The sequence below is a fragment of the Phocoena phocoena genome, chromosome 21 (assembly GCF_963924675.1).
Source record: "Phocoena phocoena chromosome 21, mPhoPho1.1, whole genome shotgun sequence".
In the NCBI taxonomy this organism is placed as follows: Eukaryota; Metazoa; Chordata; class Mammalia; order Artiodactyla; family Phocoenidae; genus Phocoena; species Phocoena phocoena.
Genome location: NC_089239.1, coordinates 12,433,471 through 12,460,571, shown reverse-complemented (window position 1 = coordinate 12,460,571; position 27,101 = coordinate 12,433,471). Strand labels below are relative to the sequence as shown.

General features: G+C 36.0%; 1 protein-coding gene across 1 annotated transcript in view; it reads left to right on the top strand.

Moving 5' to 3' along the window:
• Positions 1-27,101, top strand: part of WRN (WRN RecQ like helicase) — a 96,069-nt gene that overhangs the window by 6,467 nt on the left and 62,501 nt on the right. Inside the window, 11 exon segments of the mRNA XM_065899947.1 lie at positions 946-1,015; positions 5,880-5,994; positions 7,931-8,396; positions 9,728-9,856; positions 11,789-11,939; positions 13,158-13,233; positions 14,677-14,744; positions 15,032-15,140; positions 15,714-15,782; positions 20,350-20,432; positions 24,851-24,957. Of these exon segments, the coding sequence (XP_065756019.1) occupies positions 946-1,015; positions 5,880-5,994; positions 7,931-8,396; positions 9,728-9,856; positions 11,789-11,939; positions 13,158-13,233; positions 14,677-14,744; positions 15,032-15,140; positions 15,714-15,782; positions 20,350-20,432; positions 24,851-24,957 (1,443 nt within the window).

The window sequence follows — 27,101 nt, the reverse complement described above, 5'->3', positions numbered from 1 at the left end:
GAAAACATGCAAGGCGAATAAGCTTAGACTGAGCAAGAACAAATGGTATTGATGATGTATTTTATTATCGGCCACTACAGAATAAAAAGAACTACAATGCAGTTTCTATATTGAAACTGGCCTTATTTCTTACATTTATATTTAAAATGTAAAAATTTAGAAAAATTGCCTCCACAATTAGCTTTCTACTGCTGTTAGTCAGATGTATTTTCATATTTACATATTCGTACATAATGAAATCTGGCCTTATCTATATATATAGCACTATTGTTTGTTTGTTTCCAAGAAATGTATTTTATGTCCCAATGGACTTTTTTTCCCCTTATACTTTTATTTGTAGATGAATATCTTATTGTTTACTTTTTTGCATCTGTTTTTATGAATGGAAGCTCCTTTTATTTATAAACAGAAGAAATTCAATTTTGTGGGGAAATAGAAAGATAATTTTCCTTTATGTTATGTTTAAAAAAATCAGAAAACTTGTTGAGAACTAGTACAAGTTCTGTAGCATTTTTATTCATGAGAAATTCATGTGACTTGATTGTTCCTATTAACAGTAGCTAGAAGGAGGACTGTATATACACTGACTAACAGCTAATAATGAGATAATGGGGAATGGATATCTGTAGTCAAACAGTTTTCTCTTACTTGATTGTATTTTGTTAGATTCCATTTATAAGTTATTTGATTTCGTTAACCTGCTCATAATATTGGACGTTAAAATGTTAAAATTTTTATTTTAAGGTGTAGACAGCTACTTTCTGCATTCTCACAATTGGTGTGGTGAATAAATAAAGACATTTAGACCTTTGCATAACTTAATAGGTTGAATTCAGCTTTTTGGGTGCCTTGGAAATCATTGTTTTAGATTTTTGTAAAGATGGGACATGAAATTTTATTTGGTGATCTTTAGTATACTGTTTTCATTTTTTGGTTTTCCTGTAGGCTGGTTTCATCATTTATCAAAAATTAGAAAATTCGGGAGACGCTGTACAGATATTTGCTATACATGAAGGTATGTTATGGTCTGAAAATAAAAGGTAAGATTTGAATTTGCTCATTTGTGAGGTTTATCTCCAAAAAGTATTCACACACGTGCAAAATATTTAGTATTATTACAACTCCTTGATTGTCTGAGCAGTGTTGACATTAGGATGAGGTCTATTTGGCCAAAGCTTAGGGCTTCAGGCATGTTGGTTGTAGCAAAGCAGGACTTAACTAGTTTTCCTTTGTAGCATTGCTGTTCACTAGGCTTCTAGAGTTGGGTCTTAATAACATCACTGATACAACCACTCACCTCTCAGTCTGGAGATTATACATCTTTGCTATAAATATTTAAAGTATATAAGATGCTTTATAGTGCCCTGGTTTAAATTTCTAAATTTTCTCCAGGATACGATAACTCTGCTGTTTTTCTCCAAACAGAATGGCCACTTCCTCCCTCCCTCCCTCCTTTCCTTCCAGCAGTGTCAACCTCACCTTTCTCAAATTTTCCCCGTGTATATACAGACGATATTTTCAAATGACCACTTTTGGTTTGTATTATAAGTTTGTGTTTTTTCTTTTATTAAAGGATACAGGAAGATTAGAACATCAGAAAATAAAAAGATATTTGCACATTGTTTCTCACTTAAAATACTAGCTTATTCCCAAGATGGTAGCTAATAAACACTAAATGATACAGTAGTTAAATATATTTTTATTCATTTATTAAATATTATTCAGCCCTTTATGAATGGAGATCCAGCAGTGAACAAGACAGGCACAATCTGTTTCCTGAGAGGGAAACCTACAACTTTATGGGGGATATAGATGAACCAAAAAAAGGCAGTGTAGGAAGATGAGGCTTATGATGTGGGAAAAAAAGGTGTTACGGTTAGCATATAGGAGAGGCAGCCATGCATATTTGGAGGTATTAGAGAATATTTTATGGAGAAAGTGATGTTTACGGCAAGACCTGAAATATGAGCAGGAGTCAGCTAGCTGAAGAGCAGAGAAGTGTCAAAGGCACAGGTAGTAGCAGGGGCCAAGTTTCAGAGGTAAGAGGTATCTATAGGCAACTGAAAGCAGTAAAGCACGGTGAGCTATTGAATATGACAGGGTGGGGGGTGTAGGAGAAGCAGAAAAAGGAAAGCAGATAGGCCATGTTAGGGGTTTACATTTCCTCCTAAGAGCTATTGAGGGTTTTAAGCACAGGAGTGACGTGAATTACATTAAAAAATACAAACTTGGACTGTAGACCAGAAAATGGGTTCTGGAGGGCAAGGGTCACAGTGGAAAGACCTGTTAGGAGGCTGTGCCCATAATCCAAGTGAGAGGTGATGGTGACCTGGCTTGGTTGGTTGTATTGAGGATGGAGAGAAGTGGATAGATGCAAAAGACACTTAACAGGGCAGTAAAATGAAAAGAATTTAATGTGATGGTGTGAGCCACGTGCCAAGGATCAGTCCTGTGCTGCTGGCATGAGCAACAGTGGTGAGAAACGTTGAAGAGGAGCAGCAGGGTTTGGGGTCGAGGAGTCATACAGTTGATTTTAGGCATGTTAAAGGAAGGAAGCCTGCGAGCTAGCGAAATGGAGGTGGTGGCCTGCAGGCACTTAGATACCCAGCCTGAAACTCAGGGGACAGTTTGAATTCAAGGTAAAGAATGAGGAGTTTGAGATAAAGAAGTGGGGCTGAGAGTCGTGAGGAACTCTTAGTATTTAATGTTTGCGTGGAGGAGGGGGACACCAGAGGAGCTGCCATGGGCATAGAAGGAAATGAGGAGGCGGGGTGTGCAGCAGGCCAAGTAAAGAGCATGTTTTTTGTAGGAGGGTGTTATCAACTGTTTTAAATTTTCCTGAGAGTCTGAGAAGCTGAGGACTCAGAATTAGTCCTTGGATTTGTAGTCTTTTACTGCAGCAGCTTTGGTGTACTGGGTGACAAAAGGGTATATCGAGGAGAGAGTGGTCATGGGGGCACAAGAAAGGGTCACAGTCTTGGGTACCATGAAGGTCCTGTAACCGAAGCAAGAGTGGAATGATGTGGGAGAAATCACGTTTGTGTGAATAGAGGACTAAGATGTAAGGAAAGTGAGAAGGCTTGTGTAAGTAACTTTTTTTTTTTTTTTTAAGAAGCTTGGTTTGGAAAGGGAATAGTTACTCATTTATTCATATACCATATTTGTTGGGTGTTTACTGTGGGTCAGGCAGTGTACCACTTGCTGACAAAATTGCACTGAACCAAAGCAGGCCAAACCTCTTTACTTCATTTGTCTGAGTGAGGGAATGATGCCCAAGGGGAGAACATGGAAGGCGTGAGGGGAAGAGAGAGCACAGTGTCTGAGGGACAGTGAGTGTGACTGAGGCGAAATGAGTAAGAGTGAGAGGAATAGGAAATGATGCCAGAAAAGTAGCTTGGGCCAGAGCATTTAGGGCCTTATAGGCTGTGAATCTGACTTCATATTTTATTAATTAAAATAAATACCATGATGAGTGATGCGAAATCCTTATAGGGTTTGGAGCAGCAGAATGATATGATTAAATTTTTACCTTGAAAGTATTTTTCTGGATGCTGTAGGAGGGCAAGTGTTTAGGCAGGGAAGTCGGTTTGGAGGCTATTGTAATAGTCCAGACAGGAGATGATGATTGTGTGAATTAGGCTGGTAGCAGCAGAGGGGTGAGAAGCCGTAGAGGGTGTATGTATTTGCTGATGAATTCTCTGTGGGCGGTGAGATGTAGAGAGTGAGAGAACAATCTGGGTATTTTGGTTGGATCCACTGAGTGAATGGGAGGGTCAGTCACAGTGGAAAGATTATGAGGAGAGCAGATTTGAGTGAGAAAAATCTAGATTTCAGTTTTGGCCATGCTAAGTTTTAGAGGCTTATTCATATCCAAGGAGATATCTTAGTTGGAAACATGATTCTGGAGTGCGTTCAGGTGGTTGGAGATATAACTTGGCGGTCGTCAGCATACAGATGGTAGTTAAACCAGAGAAGATAAAATAGGGAGCGAGTGGAATAAAGAACAGAAGAGGCCCCCAAGTATTGACGTCAAGGGCACACCAACCTCTAGCGCTCAGGAAGATGAGGCGCATGCAGCAAAGAGGCCTGTGAAGGGGCAGTGATGGAGGAGGAAGCACAGGAGGGTGGTGTTCAGAAGCCAGTGAAGAAAATCTTGTGAGTCCGAGTAAGTCATCTGTTTTCAGTGCCTCTGAGAATTTGAGTGAGATGAGCAGCTAGGATTAACCGTTATATTTGACTGTGTGGAGGCCGTCAGTAACCTTCCTAAAAGCAGCTTTTGGAAGAAGCTTAGTGGGAGTCAGTTTAGGAGAAAATTGAATTAGAAAATTTGAAGACAGTGAGTATGGACAATTCTTTCTTTCAAGGAATTTGTAAATGGGAGTAGTGATGTGAATACAGACTAATCAGCAGATTGGTGGGGAGACGAGGTAATTCTCATTGTTGTTTCTGTTTTCTTAATGAAGTAAGAAGTGAAGTTGTTCTCTGAGTAAAAGGAGGGACGGGCAGGTGTTGGGGGCTTGAAGAGAGAGAATGAGGTATGAAATAGTCATCTTGAGAGTGGGAGAGTGGGAGATGTAGAATAATTAACAGTCATTACTGAGGGTTCGTCGAGATCTGTGCATGAATGTAAAGCAAAGTATCATAATCATAACTGTGTTTTATTTTCAACTATACTCAACTGTTTCGGTATAGACATCAACGAGGTAAAAAAAGTGGGTTTAATTAGAGTAGTGTTTTGCCATAGAAGAAGGAAGGAGCAAAAGAGTTCAGTCCACAGGAAGGAATGATTAATATGGGTAAGGAAGGACCGTAAGACATGGGTGATGGGGGGAGTGACAAGGGTAATGGGTAAGGAAAAGGCGGTAGGTCAATGGACTTGGTTCTGAAAGTGTGAAAGAATTGTTGTATTGGGGAAGGCGTGTTGGAAAGAAAGATAGCATGCAGGTGTTCAGAGGATGGAATGCTTGTAATTGAAGTTTGGAAATGGTGACTTTACTGGCAATTGTAAAATCAAGGGTATGGTTATGGGAAGGAGTGGCTGAGGTCAGTTGAGGAAAAGATGGTTGGAAATGGAGGGAATGAGGAACTGAAAACACCATACTCTTAGGTGGCCAGGAATTATCAAGTTACCTGTGAATGTTGAAGTTACCAGGAATTATCACAGGAGTAGTAGGGAAGGAAGAGACAGTGAACCAGGTGCCGAAATCTTCAATGAATTATGTAGTTTTTGAGATCACAGGATAACTGCAGCAAGCAGGAATAGCTAATGGTGTATCCTATGTCCAGTGCTTCAGAGGAGCCGGGTGGACTTGTAAAGGACACAAGAAGTGGTGATGAAGAGTAAGAAATTCTAAGCAGGGGAAGGGTTTGGGAAAGGTGGGCAGGTTTTGTGGTGTTGATGGAGACCCATCAGACAGAATGAAGCTGCGAGTTTGGAAGATGACCACTGATTAGAAAGGCTTGCATTTTATTTTGTGATGACTGGTAATGAGGGCAGTGAGGAATGGCTGCTGGGTAAGGTTATGTTTACCAAACTGTATTTAGTACGTAGCCTCCCATGTGGTGTTTTATTGATTTCTGATTTTGAAATAGTGCAGATGGGTTCCGATTCTCATTTCTGCCTTCACCTTCTGCCTAGGTTGATAACCACTGGGTTGTAATATGTATGAATGAAGATCACTTAGAATTTAGTCTAAAATTTTAAAGAGCAAAAATTTGGAAGGGAAATAAAGTGACTGAGGTGATTTGGAGATAGGTTAAGGAAGTCTTTTTGTTGGAATTCATTTAAAGAAACAAAATGAAAATTTAAGCCATAATGCTGTTTAAATAAATATCTCTGCTTTGTAGTTTGAAAATTAGTACTGATTCTTTTTTTCCAGAGGAAGAAGTACTACCTAGTGACGTGAAGAAACAATTGACTTCAGTCTCTGAGGAGATGATAGATCTGGCTAAGCATCTTCCTGATACTTTCGAAAAACTGGAAAATCCACAGAGGTTAAATATTTCTGTTTTTATCAATTCTGTTTGTTCTTATTGCATTTTCCTATATATAGTGAAGAATTACTGTTCATTAGGGTAGACTCATGCTTGCATACATGCACGCAGACTGATGTATAAATCTGAGAAATATCTTTCCAATTGTTAAATTGTGCACAAAAAGTTTGAGGCTTTTCTGTCTGCTTTGTAGGATGTTTTATGAAGCAAAGCAAAATAAAAGTCCTAAGTTCACATGAAAGAAAATATTGAAGATTCAAAGTTGTCTCTTTCTTTCTGTTTTTGCTCATTTTTCATTTAATTATATTTATAGTTTGGTTACTTGAAATCTATAAATAAAAGCAACTTTTAGTAGCTTCATTTTTCTGGCTATTAAGTGATTATTATATAAAGAAGTCTACCTAATCAGCAGACAGTTAAAACAAGAGGCATTTAGATTTTAAAGACTATTTTATAGCCGAAGCATTAGATAACTTGGGATATTTGGATTAACAGACATTGGACTACTGGTGCCCAGCAGCTGATTCTTCTTGGAATCAGGCCTGGCTCTGTCCTTAATTGCTGAATGACTCCCTTGTTAAACCTCTAAAAGCAGGAGTGCTCTTGAACAGTGATTGATTATAATGTGGTAATAAAATTTTGAGGCCAAAATCCTTTGTATGAATGTGAAGCAGTTAGTTGAAATAGAATTCTGACTCTGACAAAATGCAATGTTAATGTATTCTTTTTTGGATGAGATTTGTGGTAGATTTTGATGGATTTCAAAGTATGAGGTAGAAATTCAGCTCTTTTTCAAAGTGATTTTCCCCCTAGCAATTTGTTTCAGCAGTTTTTATGTAACTTTGAGAATTTCTGAAAGAAATAACTGTCAACTGGGGAAAGGTACTAATAACACTATTTCATATTCATTTTTACATTTTTCCCTCCATGGAAGAAGAAAAATCACCATTTACATGAAAAATTACTGTTCACATGCATTTCAGATTTTTTCTAGGAATTAGAATATCTATTGAATGGAAATTACATGTGCTTCATGCTTTGCTTTGTAATATCAACGCTGAGTAGTTTTCTTAAAATTTGAGAATGGGGAATACTGGATTCATTTTTTAAAACAAAGATTTATTATTTATTTATTTATATTTGGCCGTGCCGGGTCTTAGTTGCGGCCTGCGGGCTCTTTGCTGTGGTGCACGAGCTTCTCTCTAGTTGAAGCGCAGGAGCTCAGTAGTGGTGATGCACGGGCCCAGCTGCCCCACGGCATGTGAGATCTTAGTTCCCTGACCAGGGATCAAACCTGCATCCCCCGCTTTTGGAAGGTGGATTCCTTACCACTGGACCACCAGGGAAGTCCTTGGATTCATTTTTCATAAAGGTATATCTTGTAAAGTTTTAGTGTCAAAACAAAAACTAGTTAAATCTCTTATTTCAGGTTCTTTGTAAAAGTCTCCGGTGTTACTTCACTTATGTAGATTACACTTCTAAACCAGGGGAGAACAAAAAAGGCCTCTGAACAGCCAAAATACATGCCATAAACATGAATTCAAGTTCACTTAACTGCACTTCCAGTGGACTGCGTGAGGCCACATTCAGAGCATATTTGCTTTTCATTTATAAATACAGTTTGACAGGCTTGGATATCTGCTTACCATGAAAATCAGGTATGGATAAGGAATGACACCATAAACAATTAGTTTGGGACAAAACACTACTGACACTTCAGTAAGCACGCAAGTCAGCTGTTGAATGTAGAAGTACCTTGCTGTACTAGAGAGTAGCCCAGAAGCTATAAGCATATAGTGGGTATTAGGGTATGAAGAGCATCTTTAATCCAGTGTGTCCTTTAAGTGAAGATCTTCTTCTTTTAAAAAGCATTAAAACTTGTCCTTAGAGTTAACACAATTAAAGTTGAACTCACCTTTCTTAAATTTTTTTTTAGGGTTTCTGTACTATTGAAGGATATTTCAGAAAATCTGTATTCATTGAGGAAGATGATACTTGGTTCTACTGAGAATGGACTGAGGCCCAGCAGTAATTTTCACTTATTACCGTTGGAAGAGCCCACTGCTGGTGAAGTACAACAGAAACAAATTAGAGAACATAAAATTTTTACTAAAGTTACAGATGAAGCATGGGACACAACACCTGATAATTTAATTAAACATGATGGAGAAAATGTACTTGCAAACGAAGTAAAACAAGAAGATGGATTTGAAGATGAACTAGAAGATAATAAGTTGGAAGAGACTCCAGAAAGAGTTTGTTTCATGTCATTAGATATTACAGAAGATGAACTCCAACGTTTGGAACAACAGGCTCAGGAAAAACATCTTGGTGATGTTACTTGCAAATCTCCTGAGGTACTAAATACAGTAAAGAGAAAACAATTTTCATTCATGGTAGTGGTTGGCTGATTTTTTCTGTAGAGGGGCAGATAGTAAATATTTTAGGCTTTGCAGACCACACAGTTTCTGTTGTTAACTGCCCAGTTCTGCCAATTCAGTGTGAAAGCAGCTATAGACAAATAGCCTGTCTGCATTTCAGTAAAACTTTATTTACAAAAGCAAAAAGTGGACTGGGTTTGCTACTCCTGACTTACTATAATAAGCAGCATTTTATAGTGGAAAGATTTTTAGTGTCAATACACATTTGTTATAATTTGCTAAGCATTTCTCCTACCTAATATATACCTCTTCTTTTTGTGGATTCCCTACATATCTACTAGGGATTCTCTTCCAAACTTGATTTTTGAGAGTAGTTTTATTTCTTCATATGGGTTTTCTTCACTTGATGGTCTGAGAGGGTTTCTAATAAACTGATGTTTTTGCTTGACACTAACCTTTACTGTCATCTAGAGTCAGAAACCTACATTTTTTTCTTGATAGATTATTGTTAAACATTCTATATTTTCTCTCAACTTCATGTTTAGGTTTCTAATTATTATGTTCTGATTTGATTAATTTGTGAGATTATGTTTTTCTGTTGGCTAACAAGCATATTTTTTGAAATAGTGAAGTTGTATTGGAGGAATCATTGTGTTTCTTTTATTGTAAAGACAAAAGAGACATATAGCTGTATAATTTTTACCTCATTTGTTTTTCATTAATTAAAAAAATTACCTTTGTTGCTTATGTTTGGTAGAATTTTATACATTTTCTTTTATAATAACTAAGTTTTAAGTTCTTAAAATTAGATTTGAAAGTCATTTAATAGGATTATTTCCTCAGTTTTCTAATGACAGAGTCTCAGTGCTTCTCTGTGTTTGGTAACTATATTAGTAATCGCTTCTGTCAGTATATGAATGCACTTTCTTTTAACATTGTTTTCATACCAACCATTTGTAAAGCAGATTCTTCTTTTGGGGAATATCTTTTGCTAACATCTGCATTACCTTTTGATTTTCTAGAAATTTTGTATTAGTTATTCACTTTAAAGTGATATGTTGCATACAGTGACATAGAATTGTGATCAGGATTTCATGATCTGACTCACATCTTTTACTCCAATTATTGCCATTTTTTATTGTGTAATAATTATTAGCATTTAAAAAAGTCATTAAAGACCCACACAGCAAATAAATAATGATTTAAAAAATAAAAACACTTCTTATTTTTTATCTTTCTATCTACCTGTCATATAAACATATAAATATATATTATAAATTTATTTATTAGAGAAGAATAGGAAGTAGTCTAAGGTTATTTAGCATATAGGAACTTTATTTTGTGGAAAAGAGGGTATGGAGTCAATTATGCTGGAAATTAATGTTTGAAATTTTTTTTTTTTTTTGTCTTCCAAGGATAACGAAGAGGATATATCTTATGTAATTGAGAGTGATGAAGATTTAGAAATGGAGATGCTTAAGGTATGTTCAACATTATGGAAAATTACTTCCAGTTCTTTACAAGGGACATTAATTAAGTAAAATATTGCCTAATTCTAAACTGGTCCCACCACAATGAGATTGCTATCACTTATGTAACATTAGATTTTGTTTTCCATTTCATATTTCTTTATATCTTGGTATGGTCTATGAATAATGTAGTAGTAGTAGGAGTAGTATACTAATTTTTACATAGTAGAAAACAGTAGTATGTTTTCTCTTCCCTCTTGGGTCACTTACTTTTCCTGGAACATGGGTAGTGATTCAGCTCTCCAGTATTGAAATAGGTTTCTCTTTCTTCCCATCCATGTATATCCACTTGTATTTGGAGGTTCTGTTTTTATACATTCCATATTCTTCTTTACTTCCTTTGGTTTTATTTGCTGTTTTCTATTATATATAATTTTCTAATGTTTTAAATGGTTCAGTTTCCCCCTATTTTGTAATCAAAGTTGAAAATATCATTTAATAATTTATGTATTTTCTACTTCACCTGACCTCGGGTTTCTTTGTCAGGTCTTATGAATCAAGGATGGAAAATTAGAAAGAAAAGCCTAAATTTTGCTAAATAAAGTGAAAAATGAAGAAAAACACAGAAGTTCACCATTACGCATACTTGTTAGTCCTCATCTTTAGGTTGATGTGATTTTTCTTTTTATGAAATGAGATTAAGTGTCTGATTCTTTAATTTTGAGGCAGTGTAGTGGGTAGTGATAGGAATGTGGATTCTGAATGTAAATGTGGGTTCAAATTCTAGCTTCTCCCTTTATTAGCTGTGTGACTTCGGGCGAGTTTCTTAGCTTTTTGATACTCAGTTAACAGTCGTATTTATTATTAAGGTGTTACTTTTGAAGAGTTTACTAAAGAGCCTGGCATTTCCTAAGTGTTTATAATAAACATTAGCTAACAATAATAAAAGAGTGTACATACTAAACCATATTCCTTTAGTGATGAGCCATTTCTCCGAGGAGTGCTGTTAAAGTAGTGCATTTATAGGATAGTTGTGGACTTTCAAAACTTTATATTGTATATTGAACCTCTTCACAACTTTATATTATATATTAAACCTCATATGAGAGAACTTTATTTCCAAAATGCTTTTCTAAGTCTCTTTGTTGACTTGAATAAAAAATCAGGAAGAAAATCACTTGTTTTTCCTTTTGTAGGCCTGAAATGAATACACTTTTAAAAAAACCTTTAAAGTCAAACTTACTAAATGGAAGGTTTAATATAAAGAGAAAATGAGAACTGTGGTTTAATAATTCTTCCTGTTATTTCTCAGTTAGAAATTTTACAGATGAAACAATTATGAAATATCCTTAGGTTCGTTAAATAGATAACCTTGATTTAGGGGAGGAAATCAGATATCAAGCCGAAATGAAAACAAATAAACTTCATTTCGCATTTGTAATATTCCTTTCCTAAAATTATCTGTCTTTTGTTGTTGTTTTGACAACTCCAAAAACACATTTATTGTTTGCTTATAGTTTAAACCTTACGCTTACTCAAAAAGAATGTGACTGACACATGCTATAGAGAAACTCATTACAAAAATAACATTAAAACCCACATTTACCACTTTGGAATTGAAAGCATTGAAATATGATAAAGAAAAAAATGTTTTAAATAATCTAAATTCAAAATTTATGGTAACTTTCCCTGGGGGCAGTTCATTATATGGTATTAATGAACCCTGTTTATGCTGGCAGTATTCCTCTTTGGCCTTGTGCCTTAGAAACCATTCTTGAGCACATATTTAAACTGGAGCACACATGTTCTTTTGTGGTATTGCTTGCACATCTGCCAGCTTTGAACTAAATTGTAGGCTCCGTTAATAATACTCCTTTTGTGTTCGCTGAAAAAGATACAACACTGTCAATGATTTTGCTTTTAAAAATTCTTTTAAACGTTCAGTCTTTAGAAAACCTAAATAGTAGCACAGTAGATCCAAATCATTCAAAATGCATAGAAATGGAAAGAAATCTGGGTCTTCCTTCTGAAGATGATGATGAAGACGAGAATGAAGCCATTGAAGAGGAAGAAGTTGTTGATGAAGGTAAGCACTGTAATATGTTTGAAACGGCTCATCTCTGATACCTACCACTGGTTTTAATTTAGGGTCCAGGTTTTAAACATTTTGGAGGTCAATGATTTTGTGGCATGTAGTTAATTAGGTCCTAGAAACTTGTCATTAAATCCCTTAGTGCTTTGGTCTTCATAAAGCACAATGTTACTATTTAGAAGAGTAAAGTAATAGAAGTGTTGTGTCATTTGGTGAACATGGTGATGTGAAACTTTTCATCCTAAATTTTATATTTTGTTTGTCAAAATCATAAATAAGAAATCGTAAATTAATTAATTATATTAAACATTATTGTAAATGGCATAGGTACACAGTGTCTGTCCTTCAGGAGCTTATTACTTAAAATAAGTGACAGAGTGTCAAATAGCAAAATGGACTAATTTTCATCTTGTATATGCAAACTCTAGTAAAGAATCCACTAAGTGAATCTTCTGTCATTTAAGTGATATGATACTCATTATGACAAGGTGTGGGTATCTTCTCATAGAGTAGAACTCTTTAGAGCTAGATTTCATCAATGTTAAAATGTGGAAAATTTAAAATAATTTTGTAGATGCAAATACATGAAAATGTTAAAAAAGTTTTTTTCCTATGTTTTCTTGTATTAAATATGGACAAATATTCATTTGTTTAGAAATGAATTATCTTGACTCTTTGCTTTGCTCTTTCTCCGCCCCTCATGAACCCTTCAACCTGAGGAAAAAATGAAAATCAGTGGGGTAAATTAATGTCATTCCATTCTGCCATGCAGTTGGAATTTTGGTCAAAGATTTGGTGGAATGGTAATTAAAATGAAGATCTTGTTTTATCTATAGATTTTATTTGTGACAGTAATGTGATTTCTGCTTACTATTGATTGGAAGTTGGTTATATTATGAAATTTGGATTGGCGTTTTGCTTGCCCTTGTTGGCTCTAAATGTTAGTTTTTGAAAGTATAGCAAATTCCAAAACACTGTTTTTTTACGGGGCTGGCAAACTGAATCACAACAAAGTTCTACTCCTTAGTATTAGGTAATTAATCAAAGGGTTTACCTGGAGTCATGACTGGTACCCAGAGGACAAAATTGGGTGGATTTAAAAGACAACAGTGACCTTTGGTACCTACCACTATATTCTTTAAAAGAAGTCAGTGAAATAAAACTTACTCCCTCTCACTTTGTGTACTTCTATTTTAACGTAAATGTCCATTTTATTTTAAGACTGTTGGTTACCAGGACCTACTGCAAAGCAAATTAATTGCCTCAAGACCTACTTTGGCCATTCTAGTTTTAAGCCGTGAGTATAATCTCAGTTAATTAAGTTGCATGTTTACTGTTTTCTTCACAAAGGAAAAAAGGCAAATAATCCATCCATTTAACAGTAAAAGCACAACTTCATTATAGTTTATACATGCCACACTGTATTTTTTCTAAGTGACTACAGAATTATTTTGAAGTAATATTTATGTAAAATTCATGTCTGCAGATTGTTTTCATAAGTGGGGAAAATGGTTTTCCTTACTATAGAGAGTTCTGGGTAGAGACATTAATAAATTAATTTAATGCTGACTTGTATTTTATTATATACGTATGTGTGTGCCTGTCTGTGCATCTCATTGTCCAAAGCATGTTGTTGTAATAGAAATTCATTAGACAATAGTTTGAAAAACAGTGATAATCATATCAGTTTTAACATATTCAAAGGTATTTACATCCAAGGGGGCACATTTATAAGTATTAAAATGAGAGGAATACAAATGAGATGAAGAACAAGTAAAGTTGAATAAAACTAATAAGAATGTAAAACTCTAAACTGTATTTTTTCTATTTTGGGAACTTAAAATTTAATCCATGGAAGCATTTCTTTCATTTTTCCTTTTGATCTTAAAAAATAAAAAAAAAATTAAGCTATGTCCTACACATAGAAAAATGCACATAAATGTACATATCAGTGAATTTAAGATCACCTTTCCAGTTGATTTTTCCCTCAACATTTTATTAAAAGAAATTTCAAAGATACATTAGAGTTGTTTTTTTTTTTACTATGAATGCCTGTATATTCACCATTAATTCACTGTTAACATTTTATTATACTTGCTTTATTATATATTGATTTTCTCTCTATCCACTTTTTAATCCATTCAATTTTTAAAATGCATCTCAAGGTAAATTGTAGACATCCTTACACTTCCCCCTAATTACTTTAGCATGTAAATCATTAACTATAGTTAAATATTTATTTATTTATTTAATTTTTAAACTTTTGAGCTAAAATTTACATACAAAGAAATGGTTAAACCTTAGGTGTTTAACGTTTGCAAATCTTAAGTGTACATGTAACCTAAACCCTTTTAAAAATATGGAACATTACAATCACTCCAGAAAGTTCCCTCATTTCCCTTCTTAGTCAATCTTTTCACCTAGAGCATTTCTCTTATTTATTTTAAATCAGTGACTCTGTTGGATATCTAGGATGAAGCTGGAATTTATGTTATACTTTAGCTATATGTAATAAAATTTAATACAAATATGAACAGAAGTCCTAGTTGTTCAGTCAGCTTGAATGGGAGGTTGGTCAAATGGGGCTTTTGTTTTCAAGTTCCAGGGTTCTTATATTTTTATTGAAGCTCAAAAATGTAAACAAAATTCTGGAGGAAGTGAAAAAATTAAATGGATTTCAACTTGTCCCTTGGGTTTCTTGTTAGTAAAACAGAGCAGCTTTTTGCTTTTCATTCTCCAGGGTTCAGTGGAAAGTGATTCATTCTGTATTGGAAGAAAGAAGAGATAATGTTGTTGTCATGGCAACTGGTAAGTTGTACTTAAGCAAATAATCTAATCCTTTAAAAAATAAAACTTCAAGGTTTTGACATGCTTAGTCTTTCCACAAACTCTCAAAATACAAATAAGTATACAAATGGTGTGAAATGTAGAAGAGAGTGAGCTGAGGGTAGATGCTCAAATTTATGCATGAATTAACTCTTGGGAAGGTAGCACATTAGTAGTGACTGTTCATCTCATACAAGTATATTGTAAAAAGAAATCAAAGTACCAAGGATTTAGTTTTATTTGTCTGAATGTATTATTTTTATTTTAAGGGTATGGAAAGAGTTTGTGCTTCCAGTATCCACCTGTTTATGTAGGCGGGATTGGCCTTGTCATCTCTCCCCTTATTTCTTTGATGGAAGACCAGGTGCTCCAGCTTGAGTGAGTAATGCTTTCATTGCCACATTACCACCCTTTTTTTTTCTTCCTGTGAAGGAAATATTTAATTTATCATGTATGTTAAAATCTAGTTCGCAGTAACGCATTGCTAAAAGTGTTGCTTTGTCTTTATTAGTAATAAATGACACTTTAGTGGAAGAGCTTATATACTTTCTTGAGTTCTCTGTAATCCAAGGCTGCCAGATGGCCCCGAAAAAAATTTTTAAAAAGCAAATTTTATGCCAGTTTACACTACATATCACAAAATTCTTTTCTCTTTTGGTTACCCTTCTTTAGCCTAGTGTGAAGTATATACATGGAAGTGTAGTTTTTAGTTGTGAAAAATTTTAAATTTCTTTAATCTGAGCCTGCAATCTTTTTGGGAAACCCACCGTAACAGCCTGTCTTCTAATACAGCCTTTGAAGGAATTTATTTATCAAATTAGTGAGTTACAAAAAGAGATTGCAAAGAAGAAGGATGTACATCATTATATTTCTTTGTTCTTTCTCACTTAAAAATGAAGTTGATATTTGTAGTGTGCACATGGTTCCAGAATATTTGTTTTTTTCTTACAGAATGTCCAACATTCCAGCTTGCTTTCTTGGATCAGCACAGTCAAAAAATGTTCTAGAGGATATTAAATTGTAAGTAATTTATATGATTTCTGATCATGTGGTCAAGTGTCTGTGGTATGTGGGAAAATTTTGTACACAAAAAATTTTTATTTAATGCATGGGCAAAATATCCATAATTTTAAAATATACTTCCTTTTTATAGTATATTTATGGAACTGTTAATTTTAAAATCTTTCAAACTCAAAGAAATCTGTTATGTTCAGTTCTTGGACTGGAAGGCTAGCATTATTATGATAGAATTGTAAAATTTTGTTTTGGAAGAGAACTTGGAGAGTATCTAGTATTGTCTCATTTCACATATGAGGAAACTGAGGCCCAGAGAAAAGAATTTGCCCAAAGTCACCTAATGAGTTAATGGCTGAGTGGGGACTGGTTTCTAGGTCTCTTGCCCCACCAATCCTGTCATGACATAATTCCTAACAAGAATAATGTCTCAGGCACACAGAAGTGTGTGTATATATGTATTAACATGTATATGCATATATATTAATACACATTCACATACACATACATTTACTGAGTTTTAATAAATGCATACAAATATGTAACCTAAACTTCTAGCCAGATGTAGAATATTGCTGTTACTCCAGAGAGTTCCTTCATGTTCCATCCCAGTCTGTCCTTCTATTCACCATCCTAAAGTGAACCAGTGTTTTAAGTTTTTCTATCATGCTTTTGTTTCGTCTGTTATAGAACTTCATATAAATGAAGTCATACAATGGGAAGGAACTCTTTTAAGATTTCTTTCCTTCAGCATCATGTTTTGACAGTTCCCCATGTTCTTGCATGTATCAGTAGTTAAAAAAAAAAAATCAGTGGTATTTTATTATATGAAATTACCACAGTTGTGTTTTCATTTCCTTATTGATGGACACTTAAGCCGCTTCTAGTTTTGGAAAATTACTAATAAATCTGCTATGAACATTCCTATATATCATTTTATTTTATTTCTTTTTTTTTGTTTTTTGGTTTTTTTTTTTGCGGTACGTGGGCCTCTCACTGCTCTGGCCTCTCCCGTTTTGGAGCACAGGCTCCGGACGAGCAGGCTCAGCGGCCATGGCTCACGGGCCCAGCCGCTCCACGGCATGTGGGATCTTCCCGGACTGGGGCATGAACCTGCGTCCCCTGCGTCGGCAGGCGGACTCTCAACCACTGCACCACCAGGGAAGACCTTATTTTATTTCTTTCTTTTTATTTTTAATTTTATTTTTGGCTGCCTTGGGTCTTTGTTGCTGTACACGGGCTTTCTCTAGTTGTGGTGAACGGGGGCTACTCTTCGTTTTGGTGCGCGGGCTTCTCATTGTGGCGGCTTCTCTTGTTGAGAAGCACAGGCTCTAGGTGCATGGGCTTCAGTAGTTGTGGCACGTGCGCTCAGTAGTTGTGGCTCGCAGGCTCTAGAGCTCAGGCTCAGTAGTTGTGGCGCATGGACTTAGTTGCTCCGCGGCATGTGGGATCTTCTCGGACCAGGGCTCAAACCCGTGCCCCCTGCATTGTCAGATGGATTTTTAACCGCTGTGCCACCAGGGAAGTCCCAGTGTATACAAATTTTTGTACAGACATATATTCTCATGTCATTGGTATAAACCAAGGAGTGGAATGTCTGGGTCATGTAGTGGATATATGTTTAACCTTTTTATTCTAATTGAGGTATATTAATTATTTTCAAAGTGTACAGTTCAGTGGCTTTTAATACATTCACAGTGTTGTACAACCATCACCACTATCTAATTCCAGAACATTTTCAGAACCCACCCCCAAAACCTCCATGTCATGAAGGAGTCACTCCCTATTGTCCCCTCCTTCACTTCCTTCCCGTCACTAATCTTTCTGTCTCAATGATTTGCCTATTTTGGACATTTCATATAAATGGGCTCATACAGGATGTGGCCTTACTGTGTCTGGCTTCTTTCACTTTGTGTAATGTTATCAGTACTTCATTTCTTTTTGTGGATGAATAATATTCCATTGTATGGACATTTCATATTTTATATATTCATTCATCAGTGCTGGACATTTAGGTTGTTTCCACTTTTTGGCTGTTATGAATAATGGTACTATGAATACTTGTGTGTAAGTTTTTATGGGAACGTATGTTTTCAGTTCTGTGTACATGCCTGGGGTAGGATTGCTGAGTCATATGATAATTCTGTGTTAACTTTTTGAGAAACTGCCAGATGTTTTTGAGAGTGGTTGTACCACTCTCAAAACGTTTCACGTTCCCACCAGCAGTGTCGTAGAGTTCCAATTCCTCCTCATCTCTGCCATCATTTGGTATGGCCAGTCTTTAATTTTAGCCATTCTAATAGGATGTCAGTGTGTTTTTAATTTGCATTTCCTTAATGACTAATGATGTTGAGCATCTTTTCATATACTTATTTCTTTGAGGAAGTGTTTATTTACATCTTTTGCCTATCCCTTATTTTTGTTTTTTTCTTATGAATTTTGATAGTCATTTATATATTCTGAATATAAATCCTTCATTTGGTATATGGTTGTCAAACATCTCTTAGTTTATGATTTCTCTTTTCATTCTCTTAACAGTTCCTTTAAAGAGCATCACTTTTTCATTTTTATAACGTCCAGTTTGTCAATTTGTTGTTTTATGGATTTTGCTTTTGCTTTTTGGTGCCTCACTCATGATCACAAATATTTTCTTTTTTATTTCCTTCTAAAAATGTTATAGTTTTATTTTTTTTATTTTTATTTTTTTCGATATGCGGGCCTCACACTGCTGTGGCCTCTCCTGTTGTGGAGCACAGGCTCCGGACGCGCAGGCTCAGCGGCCATGGCTCACAGGCCCAGCCACTCCGCGGCATGTGGGATCCTCCCGGACCGGGGCACGAACCTGTGTCCCCTGCATCGGCAGGCGGACTCTCAACCACTGCGCCACCAGGGAAGCCCAGTTTTATGTTTTACATTTAGATCTATGACCCATTTTGCGTACATTTTGTATATTGTACCAGGTATTGATTACAGTTCTTTTTTTTGCATAGGCATATCCATTTCTTCCAGCTCCATTTGTTGAAAAGACTTTCCTTTCTGCACTGTATTTCTTTTGCACCTTTGTGAAAAATAAATTGACTAAATATATGTGGGTTTATTGCTACACTCTTTATTTTCTGTTCTATCAACCTGTTTGCCTGGATTGGTGTCTTGAGTACTATAGCTTTGTAATAAGCCTTGAAATAGGTAGTACAAGTCTTCCACGTTTGTTCTTTCAAATTTTTGTTTTTGTTTTTGGTCTATTCTGGGTTCTTTTTATTTCCATAAGTATTTTAATATCACCTTTTCAACTAAAATGCCAGCTGGGATTTGATTGGGTTTACCTTGAATCTAGATATCTAAGAATTAGCTGTCTTTATAATTCTTATCACTGTTTTACACTGAAGAAACTGAGGCACAGCGAACTTAAGTACTTGTCTAAGATCACTTAGCTTGTAAGAGGTAGAACTGAGATTCAAACCTGAATAGTCTGGCATCAGAACTAATTATTTGTACGATTTCCTGTGTTAACTAGACTGAGTTAATTTCATGAGATGAAAAGCATATCTGTTCTGTTCTTAATTGTTTTGTTCCAATTCCTAGTGAAAGCACCATGCGTAGCACACAGTAGATTAAATATTTCATAGACTTTTCATATAGAACATTGTTTCATTTTATTTAATTTGGTCTGTGTCTTCATTTGGTAGAATGGAAAAGAGACTCTATACATATTTTGCCCTAGCCCTAACGTTTATTGCAGACATTGTCTTAATTAGGATTCTATCTGCCCAGAATGGAAATCAGTCACACTAGTTTAAGCAAATACTGAATTTTATATTAAGGATACAGGAATGTCTTGTGGATCCCTCTGAAAAGAAATTAGCCAGCCCTCAGGAAGAGACTGGAATGGGTATTAAAAATACAGTAGGGCTTTCTTTTTATCCATAGCCTCTGTGTGTATTCCTCATTCTTCTCTCTGAGGAGGTGAGCATTCTCTGCTTTTCTAGTTACAAAATAGATTGCTCTGCAGCTTCTTTTTGTTTCTTTTAACACGTTACAGGTCTTGACACTTGGAGACTGAGTGGTTGTTTCTTGGTTAGACCCCCAAATTCTAGGACAGAGCCTAACTGACTTGACTTTCATATGCTGTCTGTCCCTGGCCCGAGAAGATGTAGGCAGGACAGCAGAGTACACAGGAGAAACATGACTGCTATGGATTTAATCATGGAGATGGGGGTCAAGGGTAGGATAATGGGTGGATTGCTAACACATAAAAAAGGTTTACTCTAGGCTTGATCATTTAACTCAAGTCACTGTAGTTTTGGGGCTAGACTGCTGGAAATCAGAATCTGGCTTCTAATGGCACCTTATGCTGAGTACTTCCTGGCTGGTATTGCCCACGTTTGTTTTGATGCATTGAAGTGAAATCAAAGAACCAGAATATGTGCATCTCTACACACATATAACTCATTTTGTTTTTAATAAGTGGCGTAATATACTATTTAAAAAATTATCAGGTGTTATGGTTTTCAGTTGTATTCATTGGGTGATTGTTTTTATATTTCCTTTCCTGTTTCTTTGTTTGTTTTTACAGGGGCAAATACCGGATTGTGTACATAACTCCAGAATTCTGTTCAAGTAACTTGGACCTACTCCAGCAACTGCAGGCTAATATTGGTAAGTGGTATGATAGAATCTTTATAAGTATTTATTAAATTGAGATATTCTTTAAAGTTAAGCTTATGAATGGATACCGGATGTTACTTCTCTTAAAGTTTATTTCAAACCTTATCTCCTCCAGGAAATTTCTGCCTCTTCAACGTGGTGTCTCTCCTGTCCTATCCCAAAGTATCCTGTAATTCGCTCTGCCATAGAAGTTAGGCTCCTGCATTGTAATTACCTGTCTATATATCTGTTTTCTTCTGCTAGACTGTAAGCTTTTCAGAGAAAAATGCCATTGTTATTTCTTTATATTTCCCGAGTGCAGTGCCTGGCACATAGTAGGCATTTAAATGTATTGTTGAATAAATATTGAATCTTAGATTCTGTGAAATTATCATTTTCCCTTTTTCATATTCTGAATCTAAATTAAGTCAGTGTAGTGGTTCTCTACCCTTGTTGTTCATGAGAATCACCTTTCAAACTTTAGAAAAATGTCAGATCCTCAGATCTTGAAAATTGTGATTTAATGCACCTGGCTCGAGGCTGTGGCATCTGTAGTTTTTTCCGCAGGTTATTCTGATGTGTAGTCAGGTTGGAAACCACAGTACCTTTGATTATTTGCTATCAGTGAGTATGATTAATTTAAAAAATTAGATAGTCAGAGCCTGTGTCCTGGAAAATGTAAATATAGAATTAGTTAAAGGCTGGTATCATTTTTTTTTTCTTTTGTGATTAAAACATTTCTGTCAGTTTTTCGCTTTTTTTTTTTTTTTTTTTTTTTGCATTACCCAGGCCTCTCACTGTTGTGGCTTCTCCCGTTGCGGAGCACAGTCTCCGGACGTGCAGGCTCAGTGGCCATGGCTCATGGGCCTAGCTGCTCCGCGGCATGTGGGATCTTCCCGGACTGGGGCACGAACCCGCATCCCCTGCATCAGCAGGCAGACTCTCAACCACTGCGCCACCAGGGAAGCTCGGTTTTTTGCTTCTTGATGGTTAGGCTCAGCTATCCAAGAGTTGCAGTCACGGCTTCTATTGTAATTGCACATATTTCAAACATTCAGCTGAACCAAACAATCTTAGCTTTCTAATGTAATATGATCTCATTTTATAATTATCTATTAAAATAATTCCTAACAGGTAGTTTTTTAACATTGCAGTGTCTCATTTAATGGTTACTTGCATATAACTCTAGGAAAGCATTTAACAGTTGTTCTAACAGTATAGTGAAAACAAATACCTTTTAATATGTGTTAAATATCAGCAAAAGAATGAGGGCAGAAATTAGCATTTGATTAAATATATTATCAAAAATTGCATCCATCAGCTGTTAAACTCCCCTGTTGCCATGTTATATTTTTGCCTTAAGTGGAAAACGAATTTGATGTGTGTCCTATTAGGTTGTATGAAGTTCTTATGAATATTTCACTTTAGATTAAACCCAACAACCCTAGATATATAAATTCCATGGTTTTACTGCAAAAGTTAGGGTCTATGTCCATAGTGATCTGAATATGTTTTGCTCCATTTTAGTATTTGTTTTGTTTCTGTGGTGGAGTTAATCCAGTATTTACTTAGATCCTTTTGACAGGTAGTTCTATTTCTCTATTTTAATTTTTTTCTAAAGGATTAAATTATGAACACTGCAGTTATTAGAGCTGCGTACTCTGCATAAAATGGATGAAAATGCTCTTTTTGGTTGACTGTCAATGTTGAACAAAATAGAATAAATTCTTTCTGAAATACTTTTATTTAACTTTTATTTGCAGGAATTTGTAAAACGCTTGCAGCAGGGAATATACTCAGAATTTTATTTGTACAGTAGTTTGACATTTAGCTATTCAGATTTATGATTTTTATGATGTGTTATTATTTAAGTAATATGGGTATACAACAGAAGCAGCAAACAGAATTTTACATGGAGACACCTTAAAAGCAAACACACCTGTAATTGTCTTGTAACTTTGGAAGTAGGCTTGAATGACAGGTGTGCCAAAATGAAATATGTCCTGGACCTGGGCAGACACTTGGACTTGCACGTTTAATGTGGAAGTTGGCAGAAGCTTGCCTCAGCTGCTTGTGAAGGGCAAAGTTTAACTCAATTAAAAGCTAGTTAGTTGGACTTCCCTAGTTGAGCAGTGGTTAAGAATCCGCCTGCCAATGCAAGGCACACAAGTTCGAGCCCTGGTCCGGGAAAATCCCACATGCCACAGAGCAACTAAGCCCATGTGCCACAACTACTGAGCCTGCACTCTAGAGCCCGCGAGCCACAACTCTGCGTGCATGTGCCACAACTACTGAAGCCCGCGTGCCTAGAGCCCGTGCTCCACAACAGGAGAAGCCACCGCAATGAGAAGCCCGCGTACCACAACTAAGAGTAGCCCCCGCTCGCTGCAGCTAGAGAAAGCCCACATGCAGCAACGAAGACCCAATGCAGCCAAAAATAAATAAATACATAAAATAATAAAAATAGATAAATAAATAAAAATTCTTATTAAAATAAGCTAATTAGTCAAACCTATAATTATAAGGAAGGTTTTAAAATAAAGGAGGAGCTGTCATCTTAGTATTAATTTATTTAATTTAAAATCTGGGTCATGTCGTTTCTAAACCCAAATAAGTATAGTGGTAACACTGAATTTGTCCCAGCCACTCAGGAAATAGAAATTTGATGTGATCAACCTGTATTTGTTCATATTTAGTAGGTTTCATTTTTTTCTTTCTTTCTTTCTTTTTCTTCTCCAACTCATTGTACTTGGTAATCTCAATGAATTGTAATTTTTTGCTTGTCTGTCTGCCTCCTCTTTCAGAATTATGAGCTCCTTAAAATCATGGATTGCATTTTACTAATCATTTTATACCTAGAAGAGTGTTTGGAACATAGTGGGAATTTAATAACTATAATAATAATAGCTTATTTTTTTTATTGAGCTGTCTTTTATGCCAGCCCCTATCTTAGCATTTTACATGAATGATCTAATTTAATCTTCAGAATAACTAAAAAATGTTAGGTACTTTTATTACCTACCTTATACTTGTGGGAAACTGACACTTGAAAGCTTAAGTAACATGCTTAAGGTAATATAAATAGTAAGCCAGGTTATGCATCTAGGTAGTCTGACTCTAGAGCACATGTTTTTAATCATCTCACTAGTGGCAAAACATTATAAATTCTCAGATAAGCATCAAGTAGTGATCATCCCCATTGAAGGGAAATATTATTTTTGTCTTAAGTATTAATTTGGTGATCGAGGGCAAAAGCACTACTGTCACTGCTTTGAAATATCTGAAGACGTTTTAGTGAATGATTATAAAATAAAGCCCTTTTCTGAAATGCATTACTACACACTGTTAATTCTGTTTCAGTGTGGGTGTGTGGTGTGAGGGCAGAGTAGAGGCGTTGCTAGGGGAAGAGAACAAAGTACATTCCTTCTTACCTACTTTGTACATAATGAGATTTAGTTCTTCCCTTACCATTTTATATTGGAAAACATGGATGTCATCCGTCTTCCAGAACTGGCATTACAGAGGAACTCTGCAGTGTAATATGTGATCAGTCACGGACAGTGATGCATTTAATCTTAGTATGAAATATGCTGAGTCTTTCTATCTCTCTTTTTTTGGTTGTTTTTACTGCATTTACTTATTTATTTTATTTTTGGCTGCGTTGGGTCTTCGTTGCTGCGCACGGGCTTTCTCTAGTTGTGGTGAGCGGGGGCTTCTCTTTGTTGCGGTTCTTGGGCTTCTCGTTGCAGTGGCTTCTTGTTGCGGAGCACGGGCTCTAGGTGCGCGGGCTTCAGTAGTTGTGGCACACGGGCTCAGTAGTTGTAGTTGTGGCTCACAGGCTCTAGAGTGCAGGCTCAGTAGTTGTGGTGTACAGGCTTAGTTGCTCCACGGAATATGGGATCTTCCCAGACCAGGGCTCGAACCCGTGTCCTCTGTATTGTCAGGAGGATTCTTAACTACTGAGCCACCAGGGAAGCCTCTCTATCTCTTTTGATAGCTAATCCATGAGATAAAATTGAAAGTATTACCAAAGAGAAAGAGAACAGCTCTTTTTTTTAGGGCATTATCATTGCAAATGAGTGATAGCTTTGAGGACAAAGTAATAGTAAGTAACTAATTTCTCTGAGGAATAATGATGAAAGTTAAAATTCAATAAATATGTTGTTTGAAAAAAATATATTTCTCTCTTTTATCCATATGCCTTTTATCCATATATCTCCCTTTGCCTATTTTCAATAATGATTTTTGGTGTTATCTGATGTTATTTATGCTTATATTTTTATATGAACCAAATACTTTGATTTGAATTATTTATACTACTTTCTGTAATATTTATATATTCTAATGAAGATGGTGGTAACAATTTAGATGCGTTTATTACTTTTTTTGAACTTTATTTTCTCCATTTACATATTTTTCTTTTTTTATAGGTATCACACTTATTGCTGTGGATGAGGCTCACTGTATTTCTGAGTGGGGACATGATTTTAGAAGTTCATTCAGAACTTTGGGCTCCATAAAGGCAGTACTCCCATCGGTAAGCTTTGCCAAGTGCAATGTCTTGAAATGACTTTCTTACCAAGGGAGAGTCCAGGATTGGGGAATGGCCAAAAAGCTGAAGATTCCTCTATGAAAGGGCAAATGGATGATGTAAGTGGGGGAAAGATTTTTTTAAAAAATTCTAACCTTGACTTCCTTCTAAGCTTGGCATGTAATTTATTGAGGAATGCTATAGAGCAGGACTTGGCAAACTTTTTCCGGTTCTCATACTTTCTTTCCTAATTATAAAGAACAGGAAAGTTTTACATGAGTGTTCTATATGAATGGCATATTTTATACGAAGAGCTTAAAAACTTAAAATATTGGCAACCATTTTATTTTTTATTTTTAAAAATTATGGATTCACAGGGCTTCCCTGGTGGCACAGTGCTTGAGGGTCCGCCTGCCGATGCAGGGGACACAGGTTTGTGCCCTGGTCCGGGAAGATCCCACATGCCGCGGAGCAGCTGGGCGCATGAGCCATGGCCGCTGAGCCTGTGCGTCCGGAGCCTGTGCTCCGCAACGGGAGAGGCCACAACAGTGAGAGGCCCGCGTACCCCCAAAAAAATAAATAAGTAAAATAAATTAATTAATAAAAAAAAAATTATGGATTCACAGGCAATTGTAAAAAAAAAATGTACAGGGATGTTCTATGTACTGTTTCCCCAGTGGTAATATCTTGAATAACTGTAGTATAGTATCAAGTAGGTATATGACATTGCTACAGTTTATTCTTAGTTCACTAGTTTTATAAGTGTGTATGCATATGTATGTATATTGTCCTATACAGTTTTATCTTATATGTATGTTTATATAACTTCCATTGCAATAAAGATACAGAACTATTCCATTACCATAGGCTCCCTGGAGCTGTCCTTTTACAGGCATACCCACCATTCCCATCACCCCTAACCCTAACCCCTGGTGACCACTAATCTGGTCTCCATTTGTATAATTTTGTTATTTGAACAATGTTAAATAAATTGAATTGTATGGTTTGTCACCTATTGGAACTGGCTTATGTGAGTAAACCAAAAAAAAAAAAGTATTAGAAATTATTTGTTATTCTTTTGATAGATTATCTAGTTCAACCTCATTTCTTATTAAGCGTGCTTATTGAGAGCTATCTTAAATATAGTTTCTTTTTTCTTAGCTCTTCTCATAAAGATTTGACTGGAGCAGACATTACAATAAAACAAAACAAAAGAACAAAAAACTTGAATGTAACACTTAGCAAGGATATATTGGAAGAGAATCAAAGTAATGTGAATTGAGCTCCAACTATGGGACTGGCCTTGGGTCAGTTTTTTTTTTTTTTTTTTGCGGTACGCGGGCCTCTCACTGTTGTGGCCTCTCGCGTTGTGGAGCACAGGCTCCGGACGCGCAGGCTCAGCCACCATGGCTCACGGGCCTAGCCGCTCCATGGTATGTGGGACCTTCCCGGATCGGGGCACGAACCTGTGTCCCCTGCATCGGCAGGCGGACTCTTAACCACTGTGCCACCAGGGAAGCCCGGGTCAGTGTTTTTATCTTGGTTAACCCTCATAACGATCAAGCAACATAAATATCTTCATTACTTTCTTCTTTTTAAAAAAATTTTTTTAATATAATTTTTAAAGGTTACATTCTATTTACAGTTATTACAAAATATTGGCTCTATTCCCTGTGTTGTACAATACATCCTTGAGCCTGTCTTACACCCAGTAGTTTGTACCTCCCACTCCCCTATCCCTGTGTCGCCCCTCCCCACTGCCCACTAGTTTCATTACCTTCCTCTTGAAACAGTTCTTCTCATACCAGTAGGATAGCACATTCCCTGGTTCTCTTCCTTTCTTATTATCTCTTCTTTCTCAGTTTCCTCTGCTTATTTCTTTTTATCTCCCTGCCCTTTTAACATTGGCATGCCTAAAACCTTAGTCTTTGGACCTGTTCTCTTTCCTCTCTGTACTTAACTTCCTTGGTCATTTCAACCAACATATGGTTTTAACTAAAATCTATATGCTGACAACTCCCAAATTTATATCCTCACCCTGAATTGATACCAGCAATGTATGAGTGGTTCAGTTTCTCTCCCTCCTTTTTAGCATTTGCTGTTATTATTACTATTTTTTATTTTAATCGTTTTATGGATTAATATATGTA